This window comes from Gymnogyps californianus, chromosome 29 (assembly GCF_018139145.2).
Source record: "Gymnogyps californianus isolate 813 chromosome 29, ASM1813914v2, whole genome shotgun sequence".
NCBI classification, from domain to species: domain Eukaryota; kingdom Metazoa; phylum Chordata; class Aves; order Accipitriformes; family Cathartidae; genus Gymnogyps; species Gymnogyps californianus.
In genome coordinates, this window is record NC_059499.1 from 84,342 (window position 1) to 104,646 (window position 20,305).

A 20,305-nucleotide genomic window follows, 5' to 3' on the forward strand; every position below is an offset into this window, starting at 1 on the left:
GGCGTCCACAGCCTCTCTGGGCAACCTGCGCCAGTGCCTCACCGCCCTCACCCACTTCTTCCTGACATCTCATCTAAATCCACCCTCTTGCAGTTTAAAGCCATTACCTCTTGTCCTATCGCCACACGCCCTTGTAAAAAGTCCCTCTGCTTTAGGTACTGGAAGGCCGCTAGCAGGTCTCCCGGAGCCTTCTCTTCTCCAGGCTGAACAACCCCAACTCTCTCAGCCTGTAGAAATAAATAAAACGTGTTCACGCGCAGCCAACCTCATCGCACCGGCCCGAGGCAACAGCAGCGCTCGCCAATTCAATCCCAGGGATCCGGTTCACTGCCATGATCCGGAGAGACACACGCAGCCCTCGGCAAGCGCCTGCCCTGCGCGGCTGCTTCCACCAACCAACCCACCCCACCCCCCTTTTTTTTTTTGCCAAATTCACTCTCACCTTGCTCTGACCCGCTGCCCGCACCCCTGCGCTCTGATCATCCCGTACAGGGTCAGCCCCAGACAACCGGCAGCTGGAACAAGACCGAGCAGCCACAGCCTACAGAGCTAGAGCTCCCAAGTATTACCCGCATTTCATTACAGCCCCCAAATGTACATCAATCCACACGGTAAAGAAATACACAGCAACTAAATGTTAACATTGGTTTAATTGAGGAATGATAAAAAGACATTCTGAAGTTAAACGTCAAAAGTGTCAAGAAATGTTCAGCTATCCCCACCTAAAGACTTTGCCGTGCAGAAACAGCTTCACTCCAATTCACGTACAGCACAGGAAAAATGAACTTTTTTTTGTTAGAAAAAGAAATGGCACCATGTCCAACTTCTGCAATTAATCACTTTAAGTACATACAGGTTTCTTCAAATAATCTCGCACCATTATAACAGATGCCTGCCACAAATTAATACTTCATTTGTAGTTACATGTCTCATCACAGCTGTACAGAAATTCCTGCATTTTGGCATGAAATATGTAATTGAAGGTACGAAGAATGCTTGTTTTTCACTTGAGTCTGGTGCCTTCAGTCTGGAAGAAATACAAAGAATCAAGCCTCCCTAACTGTCCTAGTAGTAAAACCAAAAATGTAATATTGCTGTACCTGGCAACACAGCCCTCCCGAACCTGCTCCATAAAGCTCTGGAAATTAACCCAAGACTTGGGGGGTTCCGTGCCCCGTAAGGCAGGTTCTGGACAAGGAGTTCCTCAGCTTTGAAATACAGCCCAAAGTTACTGGTGAAACCTTGTGTTGTGGGTAACAAATGTTGTACAATCACCGTCAGGATTTAAACACATTATAAGCAGGGAGTCAAATCCCCCAAATCACCTTTGTTACAGAAATTTTCTCAGTTACATCAGTAGTCAGGTACGTTCTGTCCTTCCTGATGGGGTACGACCTCCTATAAAAAAAATAAGTTCTGATTTCTTCAGCTGGGCTTCTTGACAGATTTTCTTTCCTTAAAATACCCTCCATTCTGACTACAAATAGAACAGAAAAGATCCCTAAAAGATATTTAAATACGAACATTCACATTAAACAACAAAATGGAAGTGGTGTGGAGAAATGTGTAAACAAACAACAGGGAGACGGGTATCTAAAACTGCTCCTTTGGTTCACTGATCTTTCTCCGTTTTGGCAGCACATCTTGACTAGATGAGAGTTCAAACTGATGAACCTGCCAAGGGAAAATAAATACCGCATTACAGGTTGCCGCACGGCACAGACTGTGGCCCGCTCCATGGTGTTAGCCCATGGAAGAGCCCACCCTGAACAAGACAGCTGTGTGATGCACCGAGAGCTGCGTGTCGAGCATCTGGCTCAACCTTGCTATTACCTGGTCCCTGCCCAGAGGTGCTAAGCCTTGCGTAACATCTGGATACTATTTTCTGGCAGAATTGACCCTCCCTCCAAATTATTGAAGGAGGGCTGGGATGTATTTATGCTGTAACAGCAGGACCTGCTGTGTGTCACAGCTTCAACAGAACGTAAAAGGCTGTTCCCCCTCTAGAGAGGCAACACACCTGAAGTCCAATTCCATGAGCAGCTGGGAGCCAACGCGGCGGCCGCAACTGCAGAGCGCGCAGAGCCAGGCGGCACCAGGAGGGCTTTATGCAACAGCAGAGCTCCCCGTACCAACGGGAGAGGCGGCTCCGCACCACACAGCCTCGCCTTACTGAGTTCAATCCAATTACTTCTGACTTGCACACATGTGAAAGATGACAATTTAACTTTTAGCTCTGCTACGCTTTTGATTATTTAAAGCCACCATCCTTTGTTTAAATTCTAATATTAAGTTCATTAACAAAACCTTTTTTTAAAAGAAACATATGGTGATAGTGAGCATACAGAATGATGTTCTCTTTTTTTTCCCACATCAGTGAATAAAATAAAAAATACTGCATATGACCCTGGGGTTGGAAGTAAAAAAATTCTATTCTGCAGTAAGCAGGATTCTACAAAACAACTGCATCTACTAGTTCTATATTCTGAATTTAACATCTCCGCTTCATGAATTTGTTGCAAATTCCGATAGTCCTTTTTGCATGCAGCTTTCATACATAGATGTTTAAGACAGACCAATTTCTCTTCTGGATTTCTTTAGAACATTCTGCTGAGGAATGAATTTTGCATGCTCCCAAGTTTGATTTCCATCAGCCTTCACAGAAATAAGGCAATTATCAGTTTAGGAGAAAACCACTGGCAACAATTGAGCTGCACATGATGAATCCTTACACAACTACTGCACTAAAAATTAATGAAGAGCTTTCCTGAGCAGGGACAGGAAGGGTACGATTTTCCTTGGCCCCGACACATAATTTCCCTTCCTGACTGTAAATGAAAAGCACTTACTTATGTAGTAGAGTGGTAGTATTCACCCCACAGCTTTTTCTGAGAAGAACCTACCAGTAACCCTGAACATTCACAAGTAGGAGAGATGTTGAGGTCTTGTGAAGGCCCCCCAGAGCCTCACAAAGCTGAAGCTACCAAGCTCAGTTGGTGAAGGCAGCAACAGGCAGATGGGGGCCCCCAATGCCATCCCCAAAGGCCAAATTCCACCCTGAAGACAACTTCTGCTCCACCTGTGCAAGGCTGGAGGAACTGGCTTCCCGCAAGTAGTGCCAACTACAAGACTTATCTGCTGCAATGTGACTAAGCAAAGAAATAACAGATTTTTCTTGGTATGAATGAGTCATAGAGCTGAGGTTAGAATTTTGGCCTCATGTTTGCCAAGTAAAATCACTAGCAAGCATATGGTACACTGGGCTGGGGATCTCTGCTGGCACACACTCCTATCAACAACGGATTAAACCAGCAGGGAATTTGACTAAATGCATTCTCAAGAAGATAGGAATCAATCCTAAAGAATCTTTCTCAACCTGTGTTAACTACATCAACACTCAGCTTTTAACTCTTTGGAACAGAATTTTTTTTGACACTAAGAATCCAAATGTGTTGAATTTAATGGGAATTTTAGCAGTGATGAGAATTTCATTCTGTCAACATGAAATGTATTAAAGCTGAGAGTTTTATTGACTGCTTGGAACACAAAAGGGCTTAAAGAACAACAGAAATAGAAAGAACAGAACTAGAGAAAAAACAGTACTAACAGTGCTGGTTTGAAATATCTTTCCACTTCTTGTCCTGCTCTCCGACATATTAAGTTCAGATGTCTTACTTGCCAAATGATCAACCTAAAATCAGAAAATAGATGTTGCCTTGTGACGGCAGTAAGAAATACATGTTAGAGGCTACAGCAGGGTTCAGTGCTGTAGCATGCAAAGAGCTCTGGCTCTGCTCACCACAGTGCTTGAGCTGAAATTTAAATACAGGAGTATACCCATTGAAGTCAACAGCACTATTTACAGCTGAATGTGTCACAGAGCCCTGACAGATCAAAGCATCAGTTATTTTTATACAGTAAGTCACTCACAGTCACCTAGGGCTATTCTGTTTTAAGAAATCTTAAGGACCTGTGTTTGAAGTAGTCCTCCACATTGAAATTATACCATTTTGCTATATGCAGGGAATATAGCTTGAGTTTGAAGTCTGACTAATAAACCTGCATTTTAAATTTTAATCAACCTTTAAACAAGTTTTGGTCTGTCAGAATTAGCAGAGAAATTTCTGTTAGGCAGAGTGTTTAGTTATGGCAGTTTATAAACACGGAAATTATGTTCCCATTTCTCTTAATAACAGTCAGACCATCTGTTTGGTTTGAAAACCGTATCACAGAGGAACAGCCTTTTGTTACTGCTTTTGATTGCTTTAGAATATTAACCATTTTTTAAGACACTAAAGTAAAATGTAAAGGCATTTTATTGCTGAAAATACTGACTGTGGTAAATAAACCTTTAGCAGATTACCTATTAATCACTCAAAGCAGGAAAGAAGCTTCACAAAAGCTCTAGTAAAAGTTTAAGACAGAGTGCAGTTTTCATACCTGAGGATTAGAAACATACACATTCTGGTTCCCTCTAGCCTTTGTAACTCCATCTTCTTCACAAGTTAAAGTTGGTTCTGTAAGAGTTAAATAATAAAGCACACTGCTGACAACACACTAACAGCCTCTTAACACTGATGTTTTGCCACAAGGAACACACCAACTTAATAAATGCAGGGAATAGGTGCTTCAAAAGGGCTCCAATTCTCTATGTGCAAGCAAGTCGTTAACTCCACCAAGCATTAAACTCTCTTACATCTTTAATTCAGCGATTTCCTATCACAACTTCCTATCACAGGCACGCAAGAGAGGCTTATGCTAAGTAGTACAGATTTACACACAGGATCTTTGGAAGAGTGGGCTCGATCTTCAAACTCGTTTATACGCTGTACTGCTAAAGGCTCGTCTACGCTGGGATTTGCTTCCAGGCAAAAAGCCTCAGGAGCCCGTTTTGCACTGCAGAACGGGCAAACGGCGCTGCGGGGCCACCCTGGCACAGCTTCTGCATATTCTGAACCCACTGCCAGCAGATGGCTCCCATTTTGTAACCCAGCCACACACAACTGAGCAACTTTGGCTGCAGTTCCTGTAGCTACAGCTCCCTTTGTCACTGCCTGCAGCTGCGCGAACAGGCCACGAAGAATGAGCAGTCACTTCTGGAGATTTTTTTTGTTCTTGTTTCTAGTCCATGCTGGTTTTTTTCTAGGATACAGATATAAGCATGGACTGGTTAAGATGACTGTGCTTCAGCTGTGGAAATGACAGAAGTTCAGGGTGACAAATGCATTTTCCTGTGTCTTGTAGTTCCTGTAAATAAAACATTATACCAACTCCATAAGACAAGACATTCGCTCCATTTTTACATGCTTTCGGAACTTCTATGGCTTTCTAAAAGCACCAGATACAGCTTTATGTGGTTATTCCAGTTCCGCAGCCTACTAGCATCATCAACATAAAAAACGCTGATCTACAGGTGCTGTTTCCTACACATTTCCATGATTATTTCTGAACAGCATGGAAGTGTTAGCTGTTCTGGCAAAGTTGCACATTTGGTTTCTGGAAAAAACAACATTAACACCACTATTTAAATACACAGCGCAGCCTGTTCAGTGTCGGGCTTGAATGACAGGACACTCCAACCCATTTAAAAAAAAATAAAATCCAAGCTCAGCTTGCTTTGTCCAACTGCCTCCACAAGTACTCAGACACCATGGTAGCCCCAACAAGTGGCTAGTCTTGTTCGGGTTGGGAGGACCAAAAGCCTCAGCACCGACACAGTCGTCACTTTTATAGTTACGCAGAAAGCAACATGTCCGGAAGTTTTTATGGAAAATTGGTGTTTCTGAAGTCTGCAGAACCAGAGTTATATTTCAAAGCTGATGCAACTTTAGGGAAATGCATTAACAGTGAACAGAACAAGCAGCAGCACTAATGGGCATTTCTTCTAGAAGTGCCATATATTCATTATCTCCACAAAAGCCTCTACCTCTGCTAGAGAAAAAAAAAGCATTTTACATAGGCTTCTCATCCAAATAAAGGGGTTTTTCTTCCCCCACAGATTTCGGTCATAAAGCTTGGTTTTTTACTTCACAGTCTTGAGAACTACGTTCCTTTAGCTATCCTATTTCACATCAGCTTATCAGAGCATTTCTGAGCATACTCGTCTACATCATCTCCAATCTTCTTCCAAAAAGTGCACTTATTTCCTCTTTTGATCTTTCTTTGCTATGTTTGAAATGCTTTATGTACAGCAAATGGGTACCAGTATTGTCTGGATGCTTCCTACACAGCCTCTCCAAGATGAGCAGATCAACAAGCAGCAGTTCATTCTTCAGTTCATTTGGTAGCAAAGTTCAGTCTTTGAGCCCCTGCGCTATCCTGGGGAATCTGAAGATAAATTATCTTCTACTTTTCCTCCTAGTTTCTCTAAAATCTTAAAGGGAAGCTTCTGCTGACAGAGATCCCTGAGGACAGAGTTTGCTGTCTCATGTTTTGACTTGGAGACAGTCTGGGTCCACATCTTGGAGCACTGATTAAAAAAAACCAAAAAACAGTGGAGTGCTTCCAGGGCATGTTTCTGGTAGCAGCTATGGTCAGGCTGGTGTAGCCAGGACAGTTATTTCATTGGCACTTCTGCATTCAGAGCTTACAGTGGAGGATATTTATACGATTGTAAGCAAACAGTGCAGAAACTACCTATTTATAAAGGCTAAGAAAAATCCAACAAGACAGGAGCTGCTGTTTTTCATCAGACAGGATGAGCAGGTACCTCCCAATGTCCTGCACAGCAGGAAAGGCATAACTGTTTATTTGATAACAAGGGAGACTGCAGCTTTGCCTTGCAGTGTTAAGAGTCCTCAGAGTGCTTCCAAAACATAAGATTTCATTTATACTCTCTGCAGAACTCTCAGTTCAATTGCTTATTGAAGTTATTGCATGAAACTTTTTAAAACAAAACAGAAGTAAACATTTTTGGTACCTTCTTGAGAAGTGCTGCCTTACAGGCTTCCACCTGGAATTTGCTTTTTGCTGCTACTGACATTGTGTGCGTAGTTTTACATTGACAGATTTTACAGTGTTAGGATTTCACCCGAGGAAACTCAGTTTGCTGAGATTCATACTAACAAAAATGCCTTGCTAGAACTTGTACCTATTAAAACTAAAGTTAAAAAAGTTCACTTGCAATTATCAAAATGCTCCATGTATGCAGTAAGAGGGCACACAGGTCCAGAGTAAGCTGTGAAAGCAAGTAGCTGGAAAAGGCACTAAAATAGCCAGCAGCACAGACATAACCATACAATCATTCATAAAACAAAACATTTTGAGATGAAGTTACTGATTGTATCAGGAATAGCAAGCCACAGTAATGAACAACTTCCTTTGTACAGAAGAACATGCATCATATGGATAGGTATTTTTACATGGGTATCATTCAGTCTACCACAACATAAAAAGCTGTGTACACAAGCCCAGATGGTCTCAATTCCTCCCCAACCACACAGACTGAAGCATGTATGGATTGCAGAATCAGACCGTGGTCCTACTGTAGTCAGAGCTTAAGGAAAAAAGGTGGCTAAAAGTGGTATTTCTGCCAAACTTATTTAGTGGCTGAAACTGTGAGGATACAGTCCAAACAGTTGTGATTTAAACAAAAATAGACCTGGACCATTTTTTTGCACAGAGAATTCTGCTCCCCAAGTCTGCAATAATGAACTCAAGAGCACAATACCTCTGCAAGCTTTATGTGGAAATTAAATATATTAGTAAACATAATAACAACAAAAATAATAGAAAAACCAAACAACAAAGTTTACTCCTAAATATATAGCCCATTAAATTTACCTTATCTGATAAAATGGAATGGAAGATCACAATTTTAGAACAGAAAGATGAAAATGGGCATTTGCTAACCAAGTGCTTCACAGAACAAAGCCACAATAGAAAATAAAGGCATAGCAATATACGTGAAGAAAACAGAATGTAAATTTGAATATAGTGGTCTATGACAGGAAACTGATTTTTCATTTTAGTAACATCAGGAAAAAGAGACAAAACCTGAAGAGACTTGAAAAAAATATACATAAATGTTACCTTGAGCTTCTGAAATATTTACATTATTTCTATCTTCTACTTTATTATCCAAGACAGGATCTTCCTAGATTAAAAAAAAGCTCTATCACTTAATGCAGACAAATAAGGAAGAGAGTTTGTACTCAGATGCTTAGGGCCAGAGCTTATTAGATGGATTCTCAGTGGAACAAACTGTATTGAAGTAATTTAATCTGACATAGAATGTACAGACTAGCTCAGTGTTACTTAATTATTAATGCAAGCACACATTTAATTCCACTATCAAGAAAAACATCTGTAAAAAATACTACAGTTGTAACAATAGATATTGAAAGAATACTATCAGTGCATCGATTACCACCTTCCTATTGCCTGTGAAACACCAATTCAGAGGCATACGCAGATTTAGAGGGCCAAGCAGTTTATTTCCATCTCATCACCTACAGGCCCCCCTAGCTATGCTAATTGAGGGGGAGGGGCCAAAAGCCCTGAAGCTCCGCCTCCTTCTCACCTAGGGACAGTATAGATGAGTGCACATTCTAACGTGACTAAAAGTATTTGCTGCCTGCCTCAAACGACCCCAGAAATATATGCCTCCAATTGCTGAAGCCTGCACAAGCACAGCCCCAAGAGCTGTCTCGGGCGCTCTAGCATCAGCAGCAGGATGCACAAGTCTGTCACACGCTCACGCGTTCAGCAAGCTTCGCTTTGTGCTTTTTTCTAGGCAGATCTCCCCAGGGAAAAAATGCCAATACAGAATCAAGTCTGTTTTAACTTTAGCTGCGGCATCACCAGCTGTACGTATACTGCTGTACAAGAGGATCCCAGAGCAAATTTATTGCCAGTCAATACTGTCTGGCTGCAGTAGCTCACTTGGGACTGGTATGGGACAGCTCCAGGGAGGTTTCCCCTGTGTCCTGTACATGGAGCTGAAGAAATGGCACCTGTGCCCACAGCACGAAGCTGCCCCTCTGCTTCTCACCCTGCTGCTCCTCTCTAGTCTCACAGAGACATGACTAGCAACAATGCTGCTGCTGACAGGCATTACGCTGATGCACTTGTTCAATACTGCTTTAACAATGACAGATTGCTAACTGGAGCAGTAAAATTAAAGCGAAAACGTACTGAAGACATTGTCTTGCTTAAATATATCTGGAAACAGAGTTTTTTATTACTGTTATAGTTAAGACATGCAGTAAAACAATTAATGGCCTTTTTCTAGACTATAAATCACCAAAAGTTTCAACAAGCTACACAAAACATTTGCGCTCTTACATTCATGTCCTGGTTCTCCTCTTCTGGATCATCTCTGTCCACTCTGAGCACCTGGAGAGGCACGTTAGTGTCTCCATGCTTTAGAACACTTTTATCAACATTTTCCATTCGTTGTTTTTCAGTTGTAACTTTAACTTTCAGCATATGAAAAGGCGTTGGCACTTCACCCACATTCAGATACATAGGCTCCCCCTCAAATATCATCCCCTCACATTCACCCTCCTTAAAACCAGGAGGTTGGTAATCAGATGGTGTAACTGCAGAAAAGAATTCATTAAATGTGTTAGAATGAAACACGTCCTTGTAAAATTAATTTTAACTTGTGCAGTGAAAAGACTTTTCCCCTTTAAATACAAAAGGCTACTCCAAAAAAATTGTGTGTGGGGAGGGGAATAATCAATATTCAGCTTGCACTAAATGAAGTTTTTTTTCCCCTACACAATAGGTGAAACTCAATTAAAGCTGTTTGAAACAGTTTATACATGCAAAGAGATGAGCTAGAAGCTCTGATTTTTCGTTATAAAGCAATAATACATTCTGAAAGCAGAGCGAGACATTTAAGTAGTCATCCAAACTAGAACTAGTCTGGCAAACATGTTACATCCTAACATACTCAGGAAAATTCAATTTGTTTTTAAAACACACTTAAATCCTTGCTTCAATGAAGTCAGTCACAAGATTGTGTTCCCACAGTGAGATCAAATCCATTCCCCTTGGATTTTAGAAATTGTCATGAGAAACAGACACGTGCAAAATAACATCATTTAACAAGTCCCAGCAACCATAAAGATTATACATTAAAATATTTCTTCAAATTGTTTTCCAATGTCTGAATACAGTTGATAAATCAAGGTAATATGGAAATACTACCTTCATCATAATAAAACAGCTTCATAGTCAGGCAAACATCATTTGGTAATGGACTCAGGTTTTGCATCAGAACATAAATCTTGCGAATGAGGAGGATACTTGCTTTCTTGGTGTCTGCACAGGTGATTGTGGAATCATTCCTTTTATTCTTACTAAAAATGGACAAAGTATTCAAATTATTTTTTTTTTATACAGAGCAAGCTGTTTCTAGTAGTAAGACACATGACTGTTTAACAGACTCCATGAATGTCAGAAGCACACATCACATTTATTGCCTAAGGTCTGAGATTACACACACACTGCAATTCCTAATACTGTCTAAGTGACCTGCATCTTCTCTGCCCCTTGGAGGATCAAATCCTGAGCCAGGGACATCATGAAGGCATTATGGTTCAGCAGCTGTGACCAACTATTGTATTTTACATTACACAATGCTTAAAAAATACCCAGTCTGAAAGGAAGAAAAAAGTAGGTACTTTTGAAAGCCCCAATTCTGCGAAGTCTTACATACATGCTTTCCCTTAAATAAAGCAAGCAATGCTATTGACTTTGACAAGAATGGTTACTGGTAAGAAAATGTGTGCCTGTGTGACCCTTGGCATCCAGCTCCAACATTTCCATGCTCCCGTTCTACAGCAGCTGACCCAAATCCTACCTTACTGCCACTAAAAATGCTCTCCCTCTACTCCCCTGCTCTTCACAGCCACACAGCTTAGAGAGGCACCCGAGGACCTGAACAGCCAGCGCAAGGCAAGCAACTGGGAGTTATTTCATTGGGTAACCTTGTCTTTTGGAAGCACACCCTCAACTGCGATGGCTTCAAACGTCTCATCCCTCTGCAGAGGGTCTGCAGACACTCCTTCCCTGCAGGCTGTCAGAGAAGTAGGCTCATGCCTTGTATTTTCAAATTAGTCTGGCATTAATTTATGCTAATACACTAAGGCAACCTGGTGTGGCTGAGAGTCACATCCCCTTCCACCAGTGCTTATGTGACTTGCAACCTCTTTCAGCGGTAACTAACTAAACTCTGCCCAAGGGACCTAGGTCTGCAGCACTGCAGCTTTTTTTTTTTTTTTTAATTTAAAAAGCATTTTATGCAGGAGGAAAGCTGGGAGAAGTTTGTTAGGTACAAACTTGCTATATTTCAATTACTTGTCTTAAAATAAGCCATTTCCTTGCAGCTGTGACTCACCCTACAATGGAAGAAGGCTCAGTGGAGACGTGCAAGGGTGACGTGCCCATGAAGCTCAGGGAATAACGCAGGGCATCACTGACCACAGCTGTTGCAAAGAAAGCTGACTTTATCTCAACACACAGAGGACCTGAGCATGGCCTTCATTTTAGATAAATAGCTATGTCAGTTGAGTGGATCAACTATATTACAGTTGAGTGGATCAACTGGCGGTGTAAATGTTTCCAAGTTCATTAAAAGCATGTGAACGTCTCCTCGAGTTAGCCAGACCAGTATGGAGGGAGTGAATACGTGGCTCAGCCCAAAGAGTACAAAAACTAAACAACAAAAGAATTCCAAAGACAGCAATGGGCTGGAGCTGGCTTCAACCCACATATTCCTTCCCCATGACTGGGGATGCCCAGTGTCATGACGGTGACCATATTAGAGAGACCAGTAATGGGAATCACATTGGTACTGTGATTGAACTGTATATTGCAATAGCTATGCTTTGCTAAGTGTAGCTTACATTTGTATTGCGTTTTCAGTGTATTTTGTATCATCTCTGCTAAATGAGAAATGCCATGTAACATCAAGTATCTTCAGGTAAGTAAATCTGAAACGTTTCACCCTCCACACATGGAATATCTTAAATAACCTGGTCAGAGAGTATTGGACTCTAACACCAAGAATCATCTTTTGAGTGGATATTTAAAAATATGAGCATGATCTTGTTGGAGATATGCGAGAAACAAAAACAAAGGATGCTATTTAGTTAACGAGGCGTGACCTTGAGAAGAGAAACAAGATGACACCATAAGTCAGTGGGTAAAGACATACCAAGATAAGCACAGGGGCAATCAAAGAGCTACTTGAACTGTGAGTGAACTATCCTAATTAACATACTAGAAAACCCACCCTTGAGTAGGGAGAGCCCCCTACCAACAGAAGCCCCTTCCTCCCAGAACATGCGCAGTAAAAAAGGAGGACACTGCGACTTTAAGTGGAGATGAGACTTGCGAGAACCAATAGGAACGAGAGTAACGAAGCAAAACTGTAAAAATACTGATAACTGTTGCTCGAAAGGTATAAAATGCTTTACCGCAGTAATTTTAACCAGGTGTGCTAGCTTTGTGGAGTTACCACCTAGCACCCATCTCTGTGCAGCATGAAATAAACAAATATCTCGGCTCTGTGTGTTAATCGGCTTTTTTGCACACCGGGTGAAAGAATCCTGGTTTTTGGGACAACAATCTGACAAAATGATTCATTGTATTTTAAGTCTAAGCCAATAGTATATGTTGATAAAATTAGTCTTAAGATCCAGAATTAAGAAAGGAAACACCAAACAGATAAAATCCAAAGTTTTTACGTTCAGGTGTATGCAAATACACTGTAAACCCATAGAGCAGAATAAAGTCACAGTGACAATACCTGCTGAAATCCAGGAGTGGCCCATTGTGGGTGTACTTGAATTTGAAGTGGTAACATTCCGTAATTGTCTGCAAACAAATCCAGTTATTATTAAACTATCAGCTGTCAAGCAAACTGCTGCTCTTTCTGTCTAGTAATCTATTAACCTTGCATTTAAAGAAAGTGATAGCCCAACTCTTGTCTGATCCACTTACATGCACTGAGTACAGCTTTCTAATGCTGTAATAATTAACAGTATTAATGTATATAATTGTCATCAAATAAAAATGATTATCTACATTATTTTCCAGGAATCACCATGATAAAATATTTTGAAACATCAGCTTAAGTTTTTGGAATTAAATATTCATTCAAATTTTGATCACTATGAAAGTGTTTCACACACATAACAGAGACATGGTGACACCCAGTGGTTAGTTAAGACATACTGCGTTTTTCACAAAAAAGTTCCATAAATTTGTTATGCAGAGTTAGGATAATGCATCTTTATGGGCATTTAACTCTGCGACGACACTCTGGGTTTCTTGTACTGGCCTGAGAATAACCTGACACTAGATATTCAAAAGCAATTCACTACGTGGCAGTTCTGATTAGCCCTAGTGATTCTTACATTTGATATTTTAAGATGTCCTTTTTTTTTTTTTTTTTAATGTGAATGTTAAGTACTATTGCTTGTATACACATTTCACTATATCCATATTATCATTAGTCATCCAGTAAAATATTCTAGCAGATTTACCTGAGGATCTTCTGGATGGGTATAGACCTGTATTTTTAAAGTAGAGAGGAAACAGTAAGAACTGTACACATCTCTAAGCATCTACCTTAAAAAATGTGTACCTTACTTTTCAAAGATACTTACTGCCAGGACAATCATTCTTAGCTGTTGGAAACATAATTAGAGAAAGAAAAAGAACATTAAATGTATTCCATAGCCCATTTCTACTTACCAAGCTGTTTTGTTTCTCTAGCTCTGGAAACCAATATAGACAACTAAGGCCTGTTTGAAGAGAAACCTCTTCATACGCTTAACTCCTTATCTGTTGAAGAAAGGACTTACTCAACTGGCAGAAGAGAATTCCTACGTATCCCTAAGTGTTTCTGTTTACAAAGAAATGTCTGTGCATCCCACATTGTGGCTAACTGTTTTAACATATGAAAGTACAGCTGTTCCCTAACCAGAAAGTCCTATAACTACGCTGGCAGCTAACGGACTTACATAAGTGAATGTCTCAATACATTTAAAATAGCTAAATGATACTGGAAGACTTACGTATTTCTTCTGCAAGGCATCATAGCATCCTAACATCCTGTAGGATCAAATAATCAAAGGATAAAAAAATCAAATAATATTGTCCGTCTACTACTAATTTCCATTTGCTTTGCTTCTGACTAAATAGTCCCAAAAAATGAAATTGTGTTTAGCCTTCTTAATATTATGTTAGAGCAATAAATAATGCTTATTCCATTATTCTATCTTATTAGTAGTGATACAAGCAATGACTATCTTTGTAACATCAAATTATCCTAACCTCTTTGCAGAATAAGTAAAAATATAATCTCTAAGTAAATAATTTATCAGTAAAAACATAATGCAATTGTATGCCTACCATTTTCAAACACCTTCTAACACATGTATTCATTAATCAGTTTATAAGTACATCAGCTGAACACTGACATCTCTGAAGCACAAAGGAGTTGTTACTGCCTTTATTTAGATGCTGCAATTTGCTTTTTATGTAACATGCAAACAACAGTCAAATAGTGAACCAAAACTTACCCTGATTTTTTTTTCTAACATTTCTTTTGAATATAGTCAACAAGCAAAATCTGGTTTTGGTGTGTACATGATGCTAAGTTAAGAAAGGCTACTCACCTGTAAACTCCAAACAGGTAGCACACACCCTTCACACAAAAACGCGGGCACTTTTTCTTGTCAGCATCCACAGGCTGCCATGCCACTGCCCTCACTACTGTTTGATGCATGAGGGTAAGGTGAAACACACTCGGCGCCACTTCGCTTTCCTCTACCATAGAGGATCAATTAAGAAATTCCAGGTTACACTAAAGGAAGCCTTTTCCCCCCCCTCTCTTAGTGACAGCACATGGACAAAGAGCAGATGACTAATTTCACCTTTAACATCACAACTCAGACCTGCATCTCTGAACACCTCAACACTGACAGCAGCTGCAAACCCCCTCTGCTCAATGCAGCATCACTTCTGATGCCTTACCTTGTACTACAACTGGTAAAAGTGTGAAAAGAACAAAGATGGCCTTTACAGAGGTAACAAAAAGTAGGAATGTGTATATAAGGCAAAGGCCTTATATGCTCTTTTCCAAATAGCAAGGAAAACAGCCATGAACAAATCGCGCAGTTTCTGTGAACAGAAAGAAAATCAAAATAAATACCTCTAGTCCCAAGCGACATACTTACACTCAACTGTGTGAACATACAAGCAGCCAGACTATCGTTTGCAGACATTCTGCCTTTGAATATAAAGGCCAACACTACCACTTTCTTATACAAGTCTGAGAGCAAGATCTTTAAATTCAAGATGCAACACAGTAACACTGCGTCTCCTGATCAACTAAGGAACTACTGGCTAGATTTTTGCATTTCTGTGCACCCTTGAGCACTCATATACAACCACGGAAACTAAACATAAAGTATAATCACTCTGTAAACAAAGATTTGTGCTCTACTAAGCACCAAGTCATAAGCCTCTCTAGAAACACAGCTGTAGAAGTCAATTACATCTCTACTGAAACACACACATTTTGACTTTCCATTCTAAAAAAAAAAAATTGTCAACATAGTAAATACCATGCACTAAAAGCACTGCCTGGGCAGTTGTTCACTCACAGCAAGTGAACATTTTTCTTTGTATCTGCAAACAACCAGAAAGGTATCTTTCAGAATTGACATGCTATGGAAGTTATATATGCACTGTAATTAACATACCATTTCACCAGCTGAGTAGAGCCAGGACAGTTCTTGTCTTCCCTCAGAATTTTGACACAGACATCTCAAAAAAATAACATATACATGCATATTTACTTAGGATAAAATGCAACTACATTGCTAAGAAAGTGAAGTTCATTCCCTAACAGTATATATCAAAAGCAGACTAAAATTAATGTTACCGACAGGAGTAGGCATAATTTTAATTGCTGAGTTAGCATCACCACTACCCTAACAAAATTCAACAATGAATGTATTAGTGAAGCTTCCATTACAGTCATGGAAAACAGCTATTACCTTTAATTAAGAAGATCAAGTGGCTTTAAAAACACTCAGTAACTTCTTAACAACCCTACGACAGTAGATTTTGCAAAGAACCATTAAAATAGCCTGTTACCATCCATATATCTTGTTCCATAGGCACTTTCAGGAAAGATTCCTCTCAGATATGTAATGCAGGATACTGCTACTGCCAGGAGCCTCTTCACTAGCATCAGGGACTGCTGTTCTGTAGATATTTTGTTAGGAAATACAACTGCACTCTGAAAGTTAGAGAAAGAAAACAATTAATCTCTATCCACAACAACAAACCTGTACAGTCTACAATCTGGTCCAATGCCTGCATAACATTTTAATTTAATTGGAAAGTATGACTTTCATCATTTATAAAGTTAAGCATATTCCTAACACTTGGTGCTACTATGTTTTTAGGACACAGCTGATTTCTATCAAGTGCATGACCACAAAGTTCAGACTCAAACTATTTTGCTATTAATCATCTTTATTCAGACTTAAAAAACTGAATTAGCCGGTAATTTTCAAGTGAAGAAATATTACAGAGCACCTGCGTGCACTACTTCAGCTAAAATTCACTGATTTTTCTAATTCAAATACTATACTGTGCTGAAATACACAAGAAAATCATACCACACAATTCCTTTGCTTCTGAGCAGTTGCCATTTTGCAGATACTCTTCTCTCTGTTGATAAAACATCTGTGTTAACACATGTATGACCACCATTCACAAGTCCAGGTGAGCCCAGACTGCAGCTATTCAGCTTTAACAGGTCAGTACGTGGACCTACAAACACTTCCTGCACAATTAATCTGTATCATTTCAAACACACCCCATAATTTTAAGGAAACAGAGCAGGACAGCTCATCTAGTAGTCACCAGTATCAGATTGTTGATTTTCACACCAGCACAGACCTCCCCTGACGTTTGCAGAATGCAGTAATTAGAATATTGCATGCCTATTTGTATGAAACACGAGCCTTTGAAAGCAATGCTCTGAAGTGCTAACTGGCACCCACTTAGCTAACACTAACTAACTAACTGTTAACTGGCTAACAGATTTTCAAAGGACACTAAGAAGAGGCTCTCCACATTTAAGTCACCTCCAGCCACAGTTGAGCCATCACCTTTGGAAACCACCTCCGGGCTTAGGCTGTTTTCCTCTGTAACTTAAACGAGTACTGGAGAAAGAGACCCCTCTCCAGCTATTCTTTTTGTTGAGCCAGGTTTTCATTAAGCCTTCAACCCTCAGCACCATGAGCCTGACTCCACAAGACAAGCCTGCCCCACCACCTGTAAAAATGAAACGCATCCATGCCTAAGGACATGGAAAATGCCTTTCCTAAGTACGAGGACGGCCCTGGACCGGGCAGGGAACTCAGCTCCCCCTCAGCTGCGCCTCCACAAACCTGCCTGACCTCAGTACACGGCTGAGCTCAGCACCTCTGTGACAAAGGCAGAAATAGAGGAACCCCTTCCCAGCGCTGTCACCCCCACAAGACAACCTGCCTCCTCAAGGTATACACGGTATAAAGACCACCTACAAACTGAGGCCGAAGGCAAGAACAGCACGGGCGGGGGCCAAAACCCCGTAGGAGCCGAGCAACCGGACACACCCCTCACGCCCGGCGATCTCCCGCGCCTGCGCCGCTTCCCCCACGGGTACCTCCGGGCCCGGCCGGCGCCCGCCCGCCCCCTCCGCTGGTATCAAGGGGCCGTGTGCAAACGGAGGGGCGGGGCTCGCCCTGCCGGCACGCACCGCTGCGGGCCGTGCGCAGCGCCGCCGCGCAAAGCGCGCGGACTCCCCCCCCCCCCCCCCACCTCCACGCCCCCCGCAAAACGGAGGGGAATTCGGCGGCGAAGTTGGGGTTTCATTTCACCTCGACACGCGGGTTAGAGCAATGCGTTGCCACTCTCTCAGCCCTTTAGCCCAACTAAATACAGAAGGGATTCACAGCAGCTGGTGGTCACTAAAGCATTTTTAAGCCAGCCTGTGGGCCTTATGTCGACGTAATTTACGCCTAAAGAAAAGGTTTTAGTGAGGTTGCAGTCTCGACCAACAGTTTATACCTGAAGACCTTTTTCCTTCAGAATTGGTTTTACCTCCCTGTTTGAGGCAAGCTCTGCGCTTGATCCCAGGCTGTGTGGGTGCAGTTGTTGTGAATTAATCTGATAAAATAATGATAATATAATCAAAATTTGATTCTACATATATAGAAGAGTTATAAAGCATAGGTTTGTTAAGTTTGAAGCAATTGGCTTTTTGTTTTGTTTTAAGAAACTAAGGAGATTGTCATGGGGACCAGCTATGCTGTTTGGAAATCCCCTTACCCTTCCCATCTTGATTTAAATATCAAGGATTCCAATCAGTAGAGTTAAATGAAAATGACCAATGATTGTTTTAGGGTAAGAATATTGATAAGGTGTATATATATAACTAATAAAATAATCCTAATAAAAGTTAAATTTAATAGTGAGCATATTACCTATCAGAGAAGGGGTTGTGAAGTGCCTAAAACAATGAAATACTAGAAACAATGAGGCTATTAAGGTAGGAACGATGCGAGACTTGAAGCATCAGCGACCCTACCAACATATGGCATTGTGAAGCTGTCTCAGAGTAGAAACCAAAGTGAATGATAGTCTGCTTTGTTAACGACCCATGAAGGACCGCTTAGTGTTGCCAAGTTTAAGTGAACTTAAGGGAAAGGTGATTCTGGCGGGGGGAGATCACGACCACCGACTCGTAGACCACCAACTCAAGAAACCCACCGACCCAAAAGGTTAAGGAACTACAGGTCTCAAAAATCATAGTGGGCATGCGTAGTAATTTGCATGGTAGGCGAAGAAATTTTAACCAATCATTTAATAGAATAACAATGAATATGTATTGAATGATTAAATATGTTAACATCTCGTGTATAAAAAGTGATGGATTTTGATGTGAAGGCGAACATGGTTTGGTGGAGTTATCCCCCGTGTTCCCAGTGCTGAATTAAAGGAGTGCCTGCTTATCTGCATCACATTGGTGTTGATAAGTTCTTTTGTCACGTTTGGTGACACGGTGGCAGCTGGAAGTGCCAGTGCCGGCGTCTGTAGTTTGGTGTCATTATCACCAAAACTTCCATCAATGGGAAACCACTGACAGCGGCTACTTTCCCTCCCCACACTTTTGGCAGCAGTGGGACGTTCCATATCCTCCATTCCCAAATCAGAAACAAAAATAAAGAGCAGCCAGCCAGGGCGAGGGCCGCAGTGGGACGATGGGAGGCCAGGACACTTGGCCTCCAGAGACACTGCCTTCAAGGAGACCGACTCCACCTGAAGCTCTTCTCCAAGCAGCAGGAGATGTGTGCACAGCTTTGGGATCCCTCAGTCAGCTCAGGGGATCTCGGCCCCGCTTCTGGATAAAGTAAATGTACTAAATAAAGAGCATATACTCAAGCTGAAGGTGTGGGAGGGGAACATGGTTTGTGAGAGGTTTCCAACCTGGGGAGGCCCTTGAAACACCATCCCTTTCCCAAGGAAATGTTTCTGTCCTGCTTTTTTAGCAAGAAGAATTCACCATGCCATGGGCAAGCATACTATGGCACAGCTACCAGGGACAGCAAGCGGGCAAATTTGAGCATCAAACAGCTGGGGTGTAGGAAAAGGGAGCGGAACCATTTTGTGAGAGGTACCTACTTGTGGGAGCACCACCAGATGACAGAGAACCAGCTAGAGCCAGGCCAGCTGGAATTGCCTCTGGCACCTATTCCTGCCTCCAGATACCACATACAGGATTTTCAGACAGTGAAACTGATCTTTAATTCTTCAAAGAAAGTCTACATTCCAACAATGCACAGAGATAAAGTGGTATCTGTGTGATGGTCACAATACTCAGTACTGAACTGGAGGGAGGAAAATGGGATGTCATTTATGACTGTAGGCACCACAGTTTTACTCGGAAAAAAAGAGATGTCCCTTCTTGAGCAGGGGGATTGGGCCAGATGACCTCCAGAGCTCCCTTCCAACCTCAACCAGTCCGTGATTGTGTGATTCTACGTCCCCGTTTTCATCATTTGGTGACATCTTGGAGGCTCTCCCTGCCCCACAGCCTCCTCGGGGAGTGAGGATGGGGTATGTGTTTGTTGTGGTTTAGGCCCAGCCAGCAACAAAGCACCACGCAGCCGCTCGCTCACTCCTCCCGCCCGGTGGGATGGGGAGGAGGAAATAAAATGAAAAGGCTCGTGAGTCAAGACAAGGACAGGCAAGGATCACTCACCAATTGTGGTCACAGGCAAAA

General features: G+C 41.5%; 1 protein-coding gene across 2 annotated transcripts; it reads right to left on the reverse strand.

The window, feature by feature from the left end:
• Positions 1-635: 635 nt before the first annotated feature.
• HORMAD1 (HORMA domain containing 1) lies at positions 636-17,620 on the reverse strand. 2 transcript variants are annotated; one of them, XM_050912288.1, is made up of 14 exons: positions 17,565-17,620; positions 16,653-16,704; positions 16,123-16,267; positions 15,726-15,789; positions 14,034-14,070; positions 13,623-13,643; positions 13,500-13,526; positions 12,761-12,828; positions 10,156-10,307; positions 9,286-9,542; positions 8,032-8,095; positions 4,441-4,517; positions 3,608-3,691; positions 636-1,674 (listed from the first exon to the last, which is right to left on the reverse strand). In XM_050912288.1, the coding sequence occupies exons 2-14, from the start codon at positions 16,683-16,685 to the stop codon at positions 1,594-1,596; spliced, it is 1,110 nt and encodes a 369-aa protein (XP_050768245.1). In that variant the 5' UTR covers positions 16,686-16,704; positions 17,565-17,620; the 3' UTR covers positions 636-1,593. The 2 variants fall into 2 exon arrangements, with proteins under 2 accessions (XP_050768245.1, XP_050768246.1); XM_050912289.1 differs by lacking the exon at positions 3,608-3,691.
• Between the last annotated feature and the right edge of the window lie 2,685 nt (positions 17,621-20,305).

What these genes read in the sequence shown, in the direction of transcription:
- HORMAD1 (XM_050912288.1), bottom strand. Translation starts at nt 16,685, where the DNA reads ATGGCAACTGCTCAGAAGCAAAGGAATTGTGTG. An exon ending in TCTACTCAGCTGGTGAAATG is followed by an intron (nt 14,071 to 15,725) that starts GTATGTTAATTA and finishes TTGATCCTACAG; the next exon opens with GATGTTAGGATGCTATGATG. An exon ending in AGATATTTCAAACCAGCACT is followed by an intron (nt 1,675 to 3,607) that starts GTTAGTACTGTT and finishes TTCCCTTGGCAG; the next exon opens with GTTCATCAGTTTGAACTCTC.